The sequence below is a fragment of the Protomyctophum parallelum genome, assembly GCF_964188405.1.
Source record: "Protomyctophum parallelum genome assembly, chromosome: 11".
NCBI lineage: Eukaryota > Metazoa > Chordata > Actinopteri > Myctophiformes > Myctophidae > Protomyctophum > Protomyctophum parallelum.
Genome location: NC_139707.1, coordinates 41,234,573 through 41,253,912, shown reverse-complemented (window position 1 = coordinate 41,253,912; position 19,340 = coordinate 41,234,573). Strand labels below are relative to the sequence as shown.

The window sequence follows — 19,340 nt, the reverse complement described above, 5'->3', positions numbered from 1 at the left end:
TTTTCTTTCTTTTCTTTTCTTGTTTGTTGTTATGTTCTTGTTGTGTAATGTCTGTGTTTAATGTCCTTGATTTTGTAACTTAAAACCAATAAATATACTTCCAAGCTATTTAGAATCGTAGGGCTGTATTTTGCGTGTCTCAAGTACCAGGTCTTATTACTTAACTTAAGACTTGGAGGCGTGATCAATGCCATTTGTCTATTCTGAGTGTCCAAAGAGCATTGACCACGCCTCCAGGTCTTAAGTTAAGTAATAAGACCTGGTACTTAAGACACGCAAAATACAGCCCGTAGTTGCAAAACATGCCTACACATCAAACTGAAGTCAAATTCAGGCAAGTTTTGCACTTTAAAATGTTGATGATGAAGTTAAAGGAGAAAAAAAAAAGTATAATCTGAACATCACACTCAAATGTTTTGTTAAAGAGTGAAGGATTAAGAACTCTGTTAGCTATCAACAATCAATCAATTAGTAGTGTACGGGTGTGTCCACCCCTTGTACAAACCACAGAGCACGGCTTGCTCTGTTAGGTTCAGCTATGTAGTCGCTGACCTCACAGGGTTAGAAGCGTCGGCAGGCATGGTAATGTTTAATCTTCATCAGGTTCATAGGTTCCTCCCAGCTAACCAGTGCCCGCCTAGTTCTCGCAACGTGCTACCTTTTGCGGTACTTAAAGACCAACCCTATGTTCATAGAGATAGGACGTTTCTCCATTGTCTCTTGGTGATTATTCAGTGCGAGCGTGTTTACGGTAAAGTGTATTATTATACTCTTAACCGATATTATATTGTGTTGACAAAAGGGTGTGTTTCAAACTTGAGCTAACTTCTGCTTCCCTTTTCATTGTAAACAGCATTAACATGTGTTGAATCGTTTGCACAATAGCTGTGAAATGCTTTTGTCCCTGCTGTGCCTGTCTGAGCAAGCCTCTGACAAAACTATGTTATTTGTTTCCTGGCCAGGTAAAGGCTAAACGAGTTACATTATTATTTTCTTCTCCGATATCGTTTGCCCTCCTTGCCGATCCGGATGTACCAGTTTCTCAGTTGCAGTGACTGGCTGACTGCGTGTGCTGACCTGTGCCACTCTCGGTCTACAATCAAACATCTTGTTTCTTGTTTCTTGTGTGTGTGTGTGTGTGTGTGTGTGGACGTGTTTGTGCACGTGTGCCACTGCAGATTCAGATGTACCAGCTCTCTCGCCTGTTGCACGACTACCACCGGGAGTTGTACAGACACCTGGAGGAGCACGAGATCTCCCCCAGCCTCTACGCCGCTCCCTGGTTCCTCACGCTCTTCTCCTCCCAGTTCCCCCTCAGCTTTGTCTCCCGTATCTTTGGTATGCCGCATTAAAGGAGGAAGGCCAAGGCCTGAATGTTGTGTTCCTGGTGTTTTATAGAATTTCAACTGCGTTTGTTTTGTATTTGCACTGTGTTTTCACTGCTGTCCTTTTTATTTTATTTTCCTTTTAGATATCCTGTTTGTCCAGGGGACCGAGGTGATCTTCAAAGTGGCCCTGTGCCTCCTGAGCAGCCACGAGCGGCAAATAGTGGAGTGCGATGGTTTCGAGTCCATCGTGGATTACCTGAAGACTACGATCCCTTCGCTCACTCTGACACAAATGGAGCAGGCCATCACCAAGGTACTGTGAGGAGGAGGAGGAGGAGGAGGAGTGGGGGAACTAGTCTGGTGTTTGTATGTAGTATGAGGAAGCACATTTTTTTTGAGTGGTGCAACCACTCCAAGGAAACACATTGTGACTATAACACTAGCATTGCTCTGATGGTGACCTGAGAATTGTCTTAATTAATTTGCTGTCTGGAAAAAAGAAAGAAATTAAATTAAATTAAATTAAATAACCCAGTTTAGACGTATCCTCTGAGCCGTGTTTGTTCTATTGTCATAAAGGCCCGAGCACAAGAGTGTTCTTTATTGCAGTGCAGTGCCTCTGGGTAACAGTAGTATTGTTTTTATTGAATGTATTCCGCTCTGGCTGTAAAAACAAGAGTTCCACGGGGAGCCATTCCATTTTATGGCGATAATCCATTTTACAAAAAAACACATTTTACAAGGAAAAAGCGCATGATGCATCATGACTGGGGGCAATGTCGGGATGTCACATGACGGTGATGTGTTTTTATGTACAGTGTACACCCCACAGAGTTACTGTGTCATACATTTGCACCGTTCATTTTCACCATTCAGCAAATATAGAGCATAATATAGAAGAAATATGTTGTAACTAGGGCTGTCAATCGATTAAAATATTTGACTCGATTAATCGCATGATTGTCCATAGTTAACTGTGATTAATCGCAAATTAATCGCATATTTTGTATCCGTTCTAAATATACCTTATATCAGTGGTTTTCAAGATTTTTCATATCAAGGCCCATTATTTATTCTGCATTTGAGCCACGGACCACCATTTGATGAGATTTAGCCTTCCAGACCCAAACTAAAGAACTGTATTGATGTTGGCCAATGGTACCATTACGAGAGATAACAGGCCATGTTGATCAAAATAACATGTTTTCAAAGTTTTCTAATTGTGTAGACTCACTGGGAGAGAGAGAGAGAGGCGGAGCTCACTGACTGCCTGCATTCACATGCATGCGTCTCTCAACCATTCTGTCAAACTTCACAGTGCGTTAATCGCGCATCAAAAAGATTAGTGCCGTTAAAAGGATTGTGAGTTAACTAGTTAATAGTGCGTTAACTTTGACAGCCCTAGTTGTAACGCGTACTTAACCACTCGAGGATACATGCCGTGTGACCTGCCGTGCCGTGTGACCTGTGCGTTGCCAGGTGTTGGAGATGGACATTTCCAAGCAACTGCACGAGTACGAGGTGGAGTACCACGTGTTGCAGGATGAGATGGTGGACGCGTGCGGCCCTGTGTCCGACGACAGCGAGAGGCTGGACAAGCTAGAGAAGACCAACGTCCAGCTAAAGAAACAGAACATGGAACTGCTGGAGAAATTGCAGGTGAGAAAGAGCTGGGCCACATTTTCCATAGCCCTGTGTGAGAGGGAGGGTGACTGATTTAAGCAGTCACACCTGGCCTGAGTCAAACTAGAACTGGACTCAGAGCTGGGTGTGGCTGCGCACCTGTTGTGCATCATGCATGGACTTGATTAAGGCACAACAGGATAAATCGGTCATCTCCACAAACACTCAGGAGATAGCCTCTGTCCGGACAGTGGAGAGATCGCCTCTCCCATGTAAAAGGATATTATTGTGTATAATTCCCTGCACATGAAGGAATAAAGCCCTGACTACAGATTAGAGCCAGCTTTCCTTTTGCCCTGTTGCCTGAACTAGGAAGATGGCTGGAAATACTCAGCATATCATGGATTGACGCGTAAAAAGATAGTACTGCGTTGTCAGTCTGTATAGAAATGCCTGTGAATTTTCCTCCTGCCGATTGTATAGAGGTTTCTGCCATACTGTGTGTAACCCTTTCTCTCAAGTCTTCAAAAACCAAAAAAGAAATAAAACTACCTCCAATACTATCTCAGACCACCCATAGATGGCACTAAAGTACAACTGTTTGACGTGTGGAAAAACAAAGGAATTAAATTCTGTTTTTTTCTTCCTTCGAAATGTTTCCTCCATTTGGCTCTGTGATAATTAGTCTATACAGTAGGACACAGTCACACACAGTTACAGTCACAGCTGAGGGCCTCATCATTGATCCAGATCAGATAAGGCAGTGGAGCACCTAATGATAAGAACAGACAATTCTGGTCTTCCTCTGTTAACTCACAAATCGAAACCTTTGCTAAGGACTCGGACTGGTTAGTTGCTAATGGTACAACGTCGTCACCTTGTGTGTCGAAAACTGTTACTTTTCAGGAGATGGAAGAATTGATCTCTGTTCCAGTAAGGTTCCAATGGATCAATGTAGTTATGATTTGGTCACAAGCTCTTTGTTAATACTGCTATTTATTGAGGGGCGCTAGCCCCTCCTATTTACAGGTTTAATGTTTGTCTCTAGTTCAATGTTTATTTAATAAACGCCACTGACAATGAAGGGAAAACTTACGTAATTTTGTCCCTAACACAAACATTAAATACCATTAACAATATAAAGAGAATGTAATGTTTGTGTTGGCACCGTTTGTTTTACATCACCATTACATCACCTGATCAACATGAGTTACACGTAAAACATACCTGATTGTATTAAGTCTGAGTCGTTGTATTGTCAGGGAGAAAAATACTATAATGTGCCCTTATTGGCTATTGGCAACATGAGTTAGACTTTAATATATTAGCGCCCCTCACTTCACACAGGTGTGATTTTTTACTATTATTTGTTAAATATCTATAGAACTTCAGACACAAACTTCAACCTGGCTTCCCTATGTCATTATAGGCAAAAATATTCAAATATATAAAAAATAGAAATCACACCCGTGTGAAGTGAGGGGCGCTCCTAATTTTTGCATCCTCTTTTTTCCATCTTCATTTTTGTCTTCAATGTTAAGGGCTAGTGCCCCTCGAAGAACGCGTCACATTGAGTCATCAAGTTGTGAGATTGTAGATGGGCTATTTTTTTAGCCACTTTTTCACCACTTTTGAGCAATATTGTCTCTTATCATCGTACATCATCATGGCGTCACATCTCTATTCGCTCAGACACATATGACGTAAATTCTCCATTCATTGTCAATGGGAATGTAATGTTTGTGTAAGACAAAAATCTACACTAACAGCTGAATATAAAAACAAAAAAAAGTGAAATATGGAGATGTAAGGTTTCTGCCCGACAGCGACACATGTTGGAGCGGTCAGCGCGGCTCAAAAGGTGGCTCGCCACAAAGTCAATTGCAGCTAAAGTACACCTGATTGCTTTGATTTCTCAAGACACTTGAGCCTGAAAAAGACATGCTGGCGGTGTACACCAGCACCTCCCCTACATTTAACCCATTTAGGCCTGACGTCAAAATTTTAAAAAAAAAAGTCTTCTAATCCTGACAGTTTTATTAAAAACCCATGTTTCTATGTCAGTTGTTCTCAGACATATTCATGTCAAGGACCCCAAATATATATATGACATTGGCTGCTGACCTCCCATCTGAAAATATGTAGTTCCGGGGACCCTCTCAGTATAGCAAAGATTTAAGAGTTAAAAATTCGCTCTGAAAGAACATTATATTCAAAGATTTCAGGCACATTTTCATTTTCAGCTAAATTATAACAATGTTTAAAACAACCAAAAGAGGTTCCCACCCAAAATGGTTAAAAAAAAAAAAAAAAAAGGCTTCTAATCCTGACAGTTTTATTAAAAACCCATGTTTCTATGTCAGTTGTTCTCAGACATATTCATGTCAAGGACCCCAAATATATACGACATTGGCCGCTGACCCCCATCTGAAAATATGTAGTTCACTCTGAAAGAACATATATTCAAAGATTTCAGGCACATTTTCACGATTTTTCAATAGCTAAATTATAACAATGTTTAAAACACCAAAAGAGGTTCCCGCCCCCAAAATGGTTTAACGAGCTAAACTTAGTGTCCTTGTCCCTGGCAGGCGGCGCGGCAGAAGATCCTGACGCTGGAGACGACCGTGGAGGGCTTCCTGTCTCGGGAGAGCAAGATGAAGCACGCGATTCGCTCCCTGGAGCAGGAGAGGGCCAACCACCAGAAGACCATCGAGCGTATGCGCTCCTGCCTTCCTCCCGACGCCCTGGCGGACGTGGAGATGACCCAGATTAAAGCAGGGGGCGGGGGGCCCAACGGAAAAGCCAAACCGGCGGCCACCACCAAGAAGCCGTGATGGCTGCCTGTGCTGCTGGGGGGGGTAACAGACAGACAAGACAAGACAAGACAAGACAGACAGGCAGATGGACATGGCAGACAGTGACTGTATAACAATACGGAAACAAAACCAATGTAATATTGGTTGAATAACTGAAGCAGGGCCAGTTTGCCCCCCCCCCCCCCCCCCCCCCCGACGTCTTATTTCATTGTTATTGCCGCACAAAAAAAAAAAGAACAGGAAGGTTCTCGTTAATGCGTGATGTCTGGGGCTTTTTCGACAGGCAAAAGTGTACGGCGAATATATCTGTATGCTATTAGTCAGCAGACAATCCTCTGACTGTGGTGGGAGTACTGCTTCAATTATATGAGCCCTAGACGGTGCTGTTAGTGAACCAAAGCCCCCTCCCTCCCCCTTTCTCTCAGTCTCATCCGTTCTCACTGCCAGTTACAAGGTAAAAGACTGAGATGGCCCAACACCGCTATTCATCTCTCTGAGTAATCACTGGGGCTGTTTCTGCTGCTTCTGCTGAAAGTGAGAAATGTGTCTCCTCCTCCAGGTCTTTCATATGCACTGCCTTAAGTTTTTTCCGCAATCAAACTTTCCCCCCCCCTGTTCTGTAAACACTACAGAAAAGTGTGCCTGTTGTTGGCACACAATCCTTCTTCTGGCTCAAGGGCAACTGTTATATATGCCTTATAATATTGGGAGTTGAACGATTACCCCCCACTGTCTGTGAACTCCGTATGACTGTGTATGCGATTGACAATGCAACAGGTTGATCATCACCCTGCTTTCTAATCACCATGTGTTTGTTTTTTTACACTTGAAAATCATGTGAATGTAAGATCCCTCCAAAGAGCTTTGCAACTGCCTCATGTTGCTTGGTATAGCAACATCTTGGGCACGCAGGGAACACGTGCGTGCGTGCGTGAATAATCTCTCAGTATCACACTACAAAGGGACTTCTTCTAGCTGCAAACGCTTATGTGTGAGCGCACCAAATACTTTCTGCCGCTTCTCAGGAGGAAGTATACTTCTCCCCAAAGCCCAGGCAGGATGTGAGGTTGTCTGCCTTCTCTCTCGGCTTCCTGTGTGACTGACCGAGGTGTCGCCTCCGTCGTCTTGGCTACAATCAGACGCTTCGTGGCGGCTGCTTTGTTCAGATGTCATCAAGCGCTCTTGCGAAAGCACTAAAAAGGATAAGACAGGATTTTAATATAAGTGTGTATTGTAATGCAAGGCATTTTTTCTAATATATTATTATTTTTAGATCTTGATATGATTGATCATTATCATCGTCCTTTACTCTTATCCTTCCTGTGTGTGTGTGTGTGTGTGTGTGTGTGTGTGTGTGTGTGTGGGTGTGTGTGTGTGGGGGGGGGGGGGGGGCAATCAGCAGACAGCATTTCTCTGTGAGGTGGTTAATGATGATATTGTCTTGCTCAAGTCTCGCATGCAACCCACTGCCTGTGGTTACGTTGCAGTTGGTCACATGGGCTGCTGTGTGTGTGTGTGTGTGTGTGTGTGTGTGTGTGTGTGTGTGTGTGTGTGTGTGTGTGTGTGTGTGTGTGTGTGTGTGTGTGTGTGTGTGTGTGTGTGTGTGTGTGTGTGTGTGTGTGTGTGTGTGTGTGTGTGTGTGTGTGTGTGTGTGTGTGTTTGCGTGCGCGCGCGCGTCAGTGCACAGTTATTGAGACAGAGAGAGCGAGAAAGGCCAAACAGGAAATGTGAAGAACACAAAGTTGTTCCTCTCACTGTCTCATTTGAGATGCCTCTGTCTGCCGCTATAGGTCTACTTGAGATAACATACACAAAGACAGCGAACCAGGCTGACCCAATAGACACACAGACAGCGAACCAGGCTGACCCAATAGACACACAGACAGCGAACGGGCTGACCCAATAGACACTGTGTTCCGTGAGTGTCCTTGGCACTCTCTCTCACACTCAGTTTTCTTTCATCCATCCCCACCTCTGTATCTGACTCATCATCTCCAAGTGATTCTGATCTAAGCAAGAGATACGCTCAGACTCTGCTCCATTTTTCACCCTGACAACCTTTTGTCCAATTCAATGTCTAGTTAAAAGTGAGTGGTACTCAGACAGACAGACAGACAGACAGACACAGCCTGGAACACACATAGCTGTCTATAGGGTGTGGCTAGCACCACTCTCAAATAGTGCATTGTTTCATGGCTGTCCATCATCTTCCTGCCTGCCATTAATAATGTCACTTTCTATGAATCAGTTGTAAGCACTTCACTGTAAACATTACACAAGAAACGTTCTTTTCCGTTGCTTTTGGTAAAATAAAGACAAAGGAAGCTGAGGTGGAAATCAAACAGGTTATGTTGCCATAATGTGGTCGACACCCATGCAGTCAGCTACCAGTGTGCCCTACCCTTTCTTTGTTCGTTCTTTTTCAAACGTTTTGTCTAGGCAAGGCGAGTTTATTTGTATAGGACATTTCAACAACAAAGTTCTTCACACAAAACTTAAACGCACAAACAAACGTATCACGTTATAAATGAACATTTAAATTATTGAGGAAGTTATTAAAATGGAAAAGATAAGTGGATGTATTCCTGGGAATTGAACTTCTGATTCGCAGTGTTAATTAGCTCTAATTTGAGAGCCGGTGTTGCTGTTTTCGCACCTGATTTACATTAGCCCACTTGTAGATTTGTTGAAATAATGAAACTAATCCAGACATTTGCAGAGATGGATAAAAAAACAACAACATTATCTCCACCTGGGAAATGGTTTCTGCGATAATTGAGATGACATTGTAGCGGTTTGCACCAACCTTTTCAGCAACCGCAGTGAATGGTGGGGTTTCTTTGCAGTTTGTCCTTAAGTGGATACATATCTGGAATGTCCATTATAAAGGTTACCGAGGGGGCTGCGTAGGATGCAATTCCACACTTTCTTTTGCTCATGTGCTCGATTTGCATGATTACAGTATTTGTGGAGCAGTCTGCATCGTCTCATTTCATTATGGAACTAAATATGTGATGCTTTCTTCTCAATTTGTGAGTGTCACAAAAGGCTTCTGTCTGTTACAGTTGAATACAATGCTTAATGCAATGACCTTTTCATCAGTACTATCTTTGGACTTGTTGTTGAAAGTCAACAATTACTTTGACAAAATCATTTGCGTGCAAACCACTCTGTTCTTTTCGTATTTTCACAAACCTTAGCTTACTTTGAAATAATATCAGATACTGCCAATAAATACTTGAGTGTATCAAAAGAGCAATCAGCAGGTTTTCTTAACCTTCAAACCCAAGATGTATTTTCTTCTCTCAACGTATTGGTGAGTGCCAAAACGTGAGGAAGTCTCTGTCATCCACTGCCAGCAGAGAGATCGAAGAACATGATGGCGACATTAATTCTGTTTTATAAGGCACATCTTTCTGCTTCATGGCAACAGGTTTCTACTGCTTCATTCATTTTCCTTCTGGTGCTCTGATGCTTGGCTCTTTAAATAGTATTTGTATGTCCTCACGGCAATGTGAATTGAGTGTTTTCTGTTGACATGGGGCCTATACACAAAGTTCTTCAATAAACCTGAACATGCCTTTTTTTCTATCCACTCATTGAGTGTCTTTAATCTCCCATAAGCTCTCGTAAAGAAATCATGCTTCCTTACAGTTGTACATGGTAGCACTCGCAGGGTATGATTTAGCCCCGAGCAGAGAGAGAGAGAGAGAGAGTGTGTGTGTGTGTGTGTGTGTGTGTGTGTGTGTGTGTGTGTGTGTGTGTGTGTGTGTGTGTGTGTGTGTGCGCGCGCGCGGGCACACGCATGTGCGCAAACATTGCATAAAAGGCCAATGCAGGCAGTTTTAGACACTATTTTAAAGACCTTTTTATCAGTTTTATTTCTTTTTTCCCCCATTCTTTCTTCTCTGTAAAACGCCTTGAGTACAGTACCGGTACAACTGTGGGGGTAAAAGATAGAAAACACACACACACACACACAAAGCAATATCCCCTAGTTGAATTATCTCCACGATTCAACTCAAAGCTGTCATTGACGTCTGTAACAATTTAAAGGTAGGTTACAAACATTCTACAGTGTAAATGGGTTTTAGTCCCACAGTTACAATACAACATTTCACAGTGTACAGTTATTCTTGACAAGGACACACATTGTGGATAATATAATAATAAATAAATAAAGTAAAATAGCAATCAGCTACGCCAATCCAAGACGATGGCCATGGAGCTTATTTGTTCTGGGTCTCACAGCACACGCAAGCTCCAAAATAATTCGACATTTCAACAATTGCTAGAAGCACTCTGTCAAGGTTTCTAGGCTTATTATCCCGCCCTCAATGTCTTCACATATTGTACAGTACAGTATAACACTGCCTTATTACGCAATACCTCTGCTGGCTATACTTTCTGAAGTGGTCCATGTCATTTTCGTCATCCCTTTAGCCACCCCACCCCCCCCCCCCCCCTTTTTTTTGCGGGGGCACGGTGTCACAGTCGGTAGTGCTGTCGCCTCACAGCTATAAGGTCCTGGGTTCGATTCCTGCTGTGGGTGCTGGGGGCCTGTTCTCTCCTCCGTTACATCAGTGCCCATACCCGAGGTGGGGTTGGCGAAAGGGCCCTTCTGTGTGGAGTTTGCATGTTCTCCCCGTGTTCCCTATTGGGTAGCTACCCTCACAAAAAACATGCAGTAATCCTGGTCTCTAAACGACCTCCCCCTGGCCAGCCGGGGCGCCTGATGGAGGTGAAAGGGACTGGTCGGAATAACGTGTTCCTTCCACGCGCTATGTCCGGCCAGGGAAACTCTCCCCCTGTCAGGTGAAAAGAAGCAGCTTGGACTCCTCATGCATAGAAGGAGGCATGAGGTCAGTCCGGGAAGTGATAATTGACACTGGGTGAAACAATGGGTGCAAAATCATGGAGAAAAAAATGATTTTTTTTCACCCTTTTCGTGAAAAATGGGGGTCGTCTTATAATCAGAGTCGTCTTATATTCAGGGCGGTATGTTTTGCACTCCGTCTGTCCGTCCGTGTGTGTCCGTTCGTCCGTCCGTGTATAGCTAATCTCCGGCACCGTTGTTACGGCCGATGCCAAACTGTGCACACACACTCCCTGGATGCCAACGACTAACCTCTTCTGAACGGCCTGTTGTAGCGCCACCATGAGGCTGATTTTTGCAAAACACATTTCTTTTACATCGACGCATATTACACACTATCTCTATAGTCATGTGACCAAACCATCTGTTTGATCTTTCATATTCCATCCTGATTGGCTACGATTGACATCTAAAGTTTACCCGACTGGCCCGTTTATAACAAAATGGCTCAAATCATGAATTCATGCACATTACCACATACTATAAAAACGCCACTTAAATGATTTCACATCAGCCTCATGGTGGCGCTATAATAACAGGCCAAGTGGTGTTACCTATAACTGCACCGATCTGTGTACAACTTTGTATGTGCACTCCCTAGACAGAGAGGCCAAGGGAAAAACTTTGCCCTGCATTTTTCACATCTGCCACACACATTTCTTTACATTACTCATACAGATTGTATCCATACATCACACAAATCGGTATACACAATCCGTCACAAACACTCCTATCCTCCTGGTGGAGACCTGTGCCCTGAGTTGCACTTTTTCTTTTAGTTTTTTTGTAGCCTAAATAAAATAAATATATTCTTTTTGTAGTACACAAATGTATCTATTACTGTATTGGGGAACTGGGGAATAAAATGGATGTTGAAAAAGGTGTTTGTTTTTTAGTAATATGGGTGTCTGTCTGTTGCTTGGGTAGTAGGAACCTTTATATAACAGGTACTCAGGTGACACAGGAACCTGTTAATGGTTGCACCTCTTCACATTTGAGCTGGAGAGGTGTTGCAAACTCAGGTTGGATAAACCCATGGGGAAAGGGAAGGCACGTATACTTTCTCCCAAATAGGTAAGATATACATTGTTGTTTATTGTTGCTGCAGTGCTGCTGCTTCTGCCACTGTGAAGAAATGGGGTGTTAATGTGTGTACAGTGCGTTTTGTGTGTCATTGACCATCTAGCCCAGGGGTATTCAATTAGATTAGGCCGGGGGCCACAACTGTAGAATGATTGTGTGTGGGGGGCCGCACAGTGTGCGCGCGAAGCGCGGAAATTTGTGGGTTCTCAAAATGCTTTTTGTGCTCAAACACGAAGATTTATGTATATTTCCGCACAGTAATAAGCAGGATAATATGTCTATACAGGTATACCCTTATGGGTCTGTAACTCTGAGAGTGTACAAATGGAACCAAATGGACCTGGAACAGGGTTTATTATTGTGAGAATGATGGCTTCCATTTTCGCATTGCAACTTTTCAGGACTAGAAAGCCTGCAGTGCAGTTTATATTAGCTTGGATTCTCCATTGATGTCACTGTTGGGTGGGTTTCTGAACTGCCCACAGCCCTCCTATGTGACACAGACCGAGTAGAAAAAAACGTGTCATTTTATCATGATTATTAGTGAGGACTTATAGGCCTATATGAAGATAGGTTGAAAAGTGGTCCTTTAATGATTACCGTCATTATGGTAATCTCACAATTAATATCGCACACACCATACCTGTAACTTTTATTATCCCTCTGATTATTCTCAAAAAAAAAAAAAAAAAAAATTTTTTTTTTTTTTTTTTTTCAAAATTCTTCCAGGGGCCACAAGGGGGCGCTCCGCGGGCCACATGTGGCCCGCGGGCCGCCATTTGAATATCCCTGATCTAGCCTCTGCGATACAAGTAACTGTAAAATCCAACACAGACTGTTGGTGCTTCACGTGCGTGCAATGTTCCCCCCAAGCTCAGCTCCCTTGCTATAAATGCTATAAAGATCTGCACATACTGTATCTTTTCAGTGGGTTTTTTTTTTCTTCATATCAAGGCCCATTAACTATTGGTCATTTGAGCCATGGACCACCATTTTGATGACATTTAGCCCCAAAACTAAAGAAGATTTTGTTCACAATTCCATGCTGTATTGATGTGGTACCATTAGATGAGATAACAGGCAAACGATGATCAATTCTTCTACATTCTCTAATTGCGTAGACTTCTTGTAAATTAAGTAATGCAATTGTTTAACAATAATTGAACTCTTCAGAGTGTAAAATGAAACCAATTGGACCTGTAAGGGTCCATTTGGATTCAATTTACACTCGAGAGCTAAAGATCTATGAGGGTCCATTTGGTTACAAATGATTTAGCTGAGGACCACCTGGAACCCCCTCAAGGATTAAATGGTTGATTTAAACCATTTAATCCATTGTCTCCCCCTGTGTAATATACGATAAACCCGCTATTTGTTTTATTTGTTTAATTCACCGTTTTGTAATAATTTTAAAGAAATAGCAGATTTGTCGCAGACCTGGTGACGAGGCGGACGAGTTATGATGACGTAACGGGAAATCAACCAACTGCCGGCTTGCAAGGGCTTCTGGGAAACTGAGTCCAATGCAAAGTGAACGAGGGTGTAGAGACAATCTTAGCTCACTTGCTCTTTGTCTATGACCCGGATCACAGAAGTGGCTTTTTTGTCGGCTCAATAACACATCATTGGAGTGTTTTCAAGCGTATTTTAATGGATCAAAAGGTGCAAATACTTTGGCGTATGCTGCTCCAAAGGTAATTAAACAATCCCGGCAGCCTCGGTATATGTCATATTATTAATATAAAGCCCTCAAAGTGTTAAATGGAAGACATGGAAACCTTTCAGACTCCCGATTCAGCTGAGTTGCGAGTGAATGTCACAATGGGACATGCACGATTGTTTTTTTCTTTTCTTCCATACTGCAAATGATACCCTCCTGAGTTTGTTGAGAACACTTTCATGTTGCTTCTTCCTTAGATTCCCCCCCCCCCTAATACTTTATGGACATGAATCTCTGAAATAACCCACGGAGGGTTCCAATCAGCCTGCAGTGGGAGGGAGACAGGGATGGGGGGGTGGAGGACCTGAAAGATAGCAGCCCTGTGCCCACTCATATTGTTTTCATAGGAGGGGTTTTGCACAGAGGAGAATGGTGTGTCGCTCTGATCATCCACCCGCCAAGCCTAGAGCTTGTCCCACATAAACACAGACACACGCGTTCGCACACATACATACACATGGCCAAATACATCCCAGAGCTCACGGCACGCGTGTGCGCGCACACACACACACACACACACACACACACACACACACACACACACACACACACACACACACACACACACACACACACACACACACACAAATGGCCGCCAAATCCAGGGCCTATCGCACACTAAACAAAAGAGGCCACATTCCTGGCGTATTCCCACACGCGGACACTTCCTGCAGCAGGGGAACAGTGGGATACTGGTAGTCCACTGGGGATTGGCCAAGAACGACACTTCCTCTGCCGAGGGCCTTATCAGCGCTGTTTGTGTTTTTTACCCTGTCCTCCCTATCTTCATCCTTCAATCCATCCCTCCCTCCTTGTCCTTCTCCTCCCTTCCCCTCTTCTGTGCTCACGTTCCCCTCGGAAATGTGAGCTTTGATCTGAGGCCTTTTGTTGGGAATTAGGCACGGCAATATTTACTGTGTATTTTATGCTTTCCTAGCTGACCCCCCCCCCACACACACACACACACTCACACACACACACACACACACACACACACACAGCTGTTTCTCTGCAGGTAATTTCCAGAGAAAAAAAAAATATGTCGGGCATTAATGCTAAACGGGGCCATAACAAAACATCAGTACTCCGGGAGGCATGCATGTGAACCGTGACGTTTTTGAGTGGTGCAACCATTCCAAGGAACAGAAATGTCCGTGTTCACTTATGTGTTCGCCTATGTGATGTTAACCCACCCACCTATGTGACTATGAGCACCAGTATGACTATTAGTACCAGTATAGGGGCGCTGTTGTGCCAGAGAGAGAGAGAGATAGTGCTGCACTGTTGCCTGCTAAAGAGAGAGAGAGAGAGAGGAGGAGAAGGGGGGGGGGGGGGGGGGGAGGGTAGTTGCACCACTCAGTTGAACACACTTGTCTTGTCAGACGTCTTTCTGCTTGGATCAGTCCTAATGATCTCCGTCAGGCCACAGGCAAGAGGAGAGATTATGCTCCGACTGTTTGTTTGTCTGTATGTCTCTCTGCATGGGGCTAAACTCGCACACCGCAGGACCAATCAACGGCAACTGTGTTGTGCCCACTGCCGGTGTATAGGCGAAGGACGTACTGTACCTCCACATATATTGTGTATATTTTAGATAAAAAACAAAAACACATTAGATATAATCATGGTCGGATTTGGCGTTGATATTATGTTCCACAGAACACAACTGTCTATAGTTTATACTTTGTTATCATGTGATGGTGCGTGTGACTCGCAGAACATAACCTACAGTGAAAAACCTGCGTGCGTATGTGTGCGCGGGTGTGTGTGTGTGTGCGTGCGTGCGTGCGTGTAAAAGTTACTGGACCAGGGGCACAGTAGAGAGAGTATAGACAGAGGGTGCTGGCAGTGAGGAGAGCTTCTAGAGGGGTTTGGAACAGAGGAGTGAAAGGCTATAGAGAAGAGTGGGGCGTGGTGAGGAGGAGGGAGCGTTGTTAGGAAGGGTCCCTCCTGCCTTATATGGGAATTTAAACTGCACCGCTCGCGGTGCAGCCTGAAGGCTGGAGTTGAAATGAGCAGACAACACTGGAATACAGTCGGCACTGGCAGGTACAAAGTCTACGCACCAACACGGCAGTATACAGTTATCTCCCAATTCAAATCAATAATGTGGGTTTCAGGCAAAACACAAGGCACACACACACAAGCACACACATTACTCAGATGGATGCAATACAAAGGGTGAGGCAAACGAGCCTCACATGAGCAACAGAGAAGCGCTCTCGTTGCCAGCGGCGGAGGTGGGAGCGGTATAGGCGGGATGGAGACTGGGCTGGGGGTGGGGGTGGGGGGGGATACGAGGGTAGAAACAGCTGGAGGGGCGGGAGAGACTCAGGTGGGCTCAATCTAGTCACACACACACACACACACACACAGTCATACCCCCTTAAATCCCCCTTCTCACAGTTGAGCGCCAGCCTTTGCTTTTCCTTTTCCCCACATTTTGCCCAACCCCGGCTATTCTATGCTGATAATAAACCTCCTCTGGCTCCAGCGTTCGCCATGAGGTCAATGGTTAAGAAGAGATATTGTTAGAGTTAAGTTCAACAACAAAGGAAAAGATTCATTAAGGGTTTGACCTGCTGCTCCTGACTGCGCCCACAACTAACTAGCCTACAGGTCTAGAGGTTATCGAGCTTTGGAACAGCCTGCCCCTACAGATTGCGATAAGGGTTAGGTTAGGCCAGCAGGTTAAGTTAAAATTTAATTTTGATTGTAAGGTTGATTTTGGTGTGGTGTGCGTGTGTGTGTGTGCGTGCGTGCGTGCATGCACGTGCGCCTATACTCTAGACTTTTTACAGTTTGCTTTCTCTTCGATCCTCACCCAAGCCTATAGGCAATGAACTCTTCAGTATCGCAGCCTTGGATTCCAATCAACGAACCTCACGCGCGCGCGCACCGCACAGGAACATGCACGGTCGCGCACGCGCGCATCATGGCACTACTCGCAACGCTTCCGGTGACAGGTTTTAGTTAGCACGGTGACAGATTTAGCTTCCTATACGGAGTGCTTTTGCTCTCTCCTGTACCTGTCAGGGAAGTGTCTGCCTGAGGGGCTGGTGATGGCACACGGCCAGAACCCGGGAAAAAGACACAAGGAATGGAGAGTAGGACAATAATGAAGCCACAGAAGAAACTACTGAACTACACACTCACTCACTCACTCACTATTCCCAGGACTGGTCCAGCTTTACATTAGCTTTGGTTTCCAGTGTAGAGCATGGTACTGTAGCTCCGCGCCAACACTGCCTGGAGAATCCAGGTGATTAATGACACACCTGTCACGTCGGATCCTTCTTCATCTTCATCCTGACAAACGTCACTCTTCTTCCCCTCGCCTCCTCCTCCTCCATCCGTCCGTCCTCCCTCCGCCCCCTCAGCGGCCTGGCTGGCAGACACACAGTACTACCCATAATCCCCCAGGGGGGCCCGGCTGGGGGAGAATCGCGAGGCTTACCTGATCCAAGTTCATCCAACGCTGCATTCATCTGTGGGTCTGTGGGGACTCTGGAGGTCTGCAGAGACACACAGTGTGCCTTGTGCGTGTGTGTGTGTGTGTGTGTGTGTGTGTGTGTGTGTGTGTGTGTGTGTGTGCACGCGCACACACACACACACACACACACACACAAATGTATCCATGATTCCATGTACACTTATGAACACACACAGACACACAGGCAGAGCTCATGTAAGTGCTACCCCAGCCCCCATTCCCTCTGGCCCCCGTGCTCCGTAGTGCACTGCACACACACACACACACACACACAACACACACAGGGCCCCGCAGACCGTAAGTAACGAGACACAAGATATTATTGAGGCCTCTTTTTCCAGCTGAGATTTCCCTGACAAATGTGGCTGCGGTCCCTAGGTGACCTGGGTGATCAGAGTATAGGGACATCATGCCTGAGCCCCCCCCCCCCCCCCCACCCCCTAATCACATTATCCACTGGCCTTGCCTAGCCTACATCATCTCACCGATGATTAACACATTCCGTGTGGGAACCCCCTGTTGGTGTTTTAAAGCATTATGTTATACTTTAGCTATTGAAAAATAGCAGATCTATACAAGCTCATAGCGCGGCACTCGGTGCCGCGCTATGAGCTTGTATAGGTCTGCTATTGAGTGAAAATGTGGCGCAAATCTTTGAATATATATATATTCTTTCAGAGCGAACGTTTTTAACTCAACTCTTTGCTTCTAGGGGGTAACCTGGAACAACATATTTTCAGCGGCCAATTACATATATCTTTGGGGGTCCTTGACATGGAAATGTTTGAGAACGACTGACACATAGAAACGGGAGGTTTTTTTCAGAAAACTTGTCGGGATTTAGAGAAGACATTTTGTATAGAATCGGCCTTCCGGCCTAAATGGATTAACACAAACACGAGAGGGAACGAGAGGGAGAGATGTGAAGTGCGAAGAGGTGGTCAGACAGACGACGGAGTATGAGTCACACACAGGCAGGCAGCAGAGAGAGCCTCCTACATCCAGGCCTCTTCAACTTCCAAAGTGCAAATAACAGGGATTAGGTCCCATGCAGCTCCATGGAGACACCCGCCCGCCTCCATGTATGGACATAATATACGTATGTTCATTTCTTCTCCGTTCCCCTCCGAGTTTGACGTTATTATCTAGCTTGGCAACATTTGTGTGTACTCGGGGGTTAAGCCTGAAAGACTTTCAGGGGTACATGACATCAGCGATGGGGGACTTTGGGGGCGTGTGCAGTGAGGTGTTCATCACAGGAGGGGGACCACCAAGGGTGAAGATTTGCGACGCGTGAGGCGGTGGGCAGATTTTATATGCATGCATGCGTGAGTCAGTGTGTGCTCTGGACAGAGTTTGACGTCAGCCTGGGGGTGAAAACATGCACGGTGATACAGAGAGACTAGAGTTTACGCTCATCACCACCACCTCTGGCCACCTTCCATCTCTGCCAGTCCCCTTTGGATGCCGCTTCAGAAACTTGCAGCTTAAGGCTCAGATCGGGCTTTGCGATGTGCAACGCTCTTCTTCTTTTTTTTCTTCCATTCTCCTTTTTTTCCCCCCACAGGTTCCATGCACTCCATGCTGTTATACTGTGAGCAGAGACTATAACTCAGGTTTTTACTGTGTTTGATCGACATTGCTGGAATTGTGGCTCGCGGGGAGCACCCTTTGTTGAGTGCCAGCGTGAACTCTGCTCTCTTCCACTGTCCTAGACTCACCCTGGCTCTCTGTCCCTCATGCCTCTCTGCACAGACACAACACCCCTTCTTCAATGTTTAGTTGAATCCATGCATCCATCCATGCATCCATGCATCCATCCATCCATCCATCCATCCATCCCAGTAGACATGAAACCTTCATGTCCTTTCCCATGGTCACCCTCCTGATGCGCGCCAACCCGCAAAAACCAACAGCAACCCCACATCTAAACCGTGGACTTTGATGTGTTTTCCTGTGTGTTCAAGGTCAGGCGAGGCCACCGCGGCCGGTTTGCTTGAGGTGAGGAGGACGCCACACGTCCGCCCTCCCGCGCGTGCAGCAATGGAGTAAAGGATGGTGAGACTGAATAAATGCTAACCGAAATGGGTCAAGCTCTCTGTCTTGTGGTCTGTCATGGGCCCATGATGTGAGCATGAGGAAATAAGTCCCCCCACAACGCCATTCAGAGCACTTTTATCTTTTATGGGAGCGGTGAGAAAAGGGGAACTGTTTGTCAGTCATTTAGTCTGTTGTACTGCATGTCTGTCTGACTGTCTCTCTACTGTATATCCCCTCACTCTGTATCTTCCTCTCTGAGGGTCCCAGACTCCTAGCAATCTGTTTCCATTCTCACTCCATATTTCTCTCTCTCTCTGCTCCTCTTCTGTGCTCCTTCCTTGCCCTCGGCTGTAACAAG

General features: G+C 45.1%; 1 protein-coding gene across 1 annotated transcript in view; it reads left to right on the top strand.

Annotated features, from left to right (window-relative positions):
• tbc1d4 (TBC1 domain family, member 4) overlaps positions 1-9,361 on the top strand; it is a 49,234-nt gene extending 39,873 nt beyond the window's left edge. Inside the window, exons 19-22 of the mRNA XM_083777159.1 lie at positions 1,179-1,338; positions 1,472-1,641; positions 2,808-2,987; positions 5,543-9,361. Coding sequence (XP_083633285.1) covers positions 1,179-1,338; positions 1,472-1,641; positions 2,808-2,987; positions 5,543-5,788 — 756 coding nt within the window. The 3' untranslated portion in view covers positions 5,789-9,361. The remainder of the gene's footprint in view (positions 1-1,178; positions 1,339-1,471; positions 1,642-2,807; positions 2,988-5,542) is intronic.
• The last annotated feature ends 9,979 nt before the right edge of the window (positions 9,362-19,340 follow it).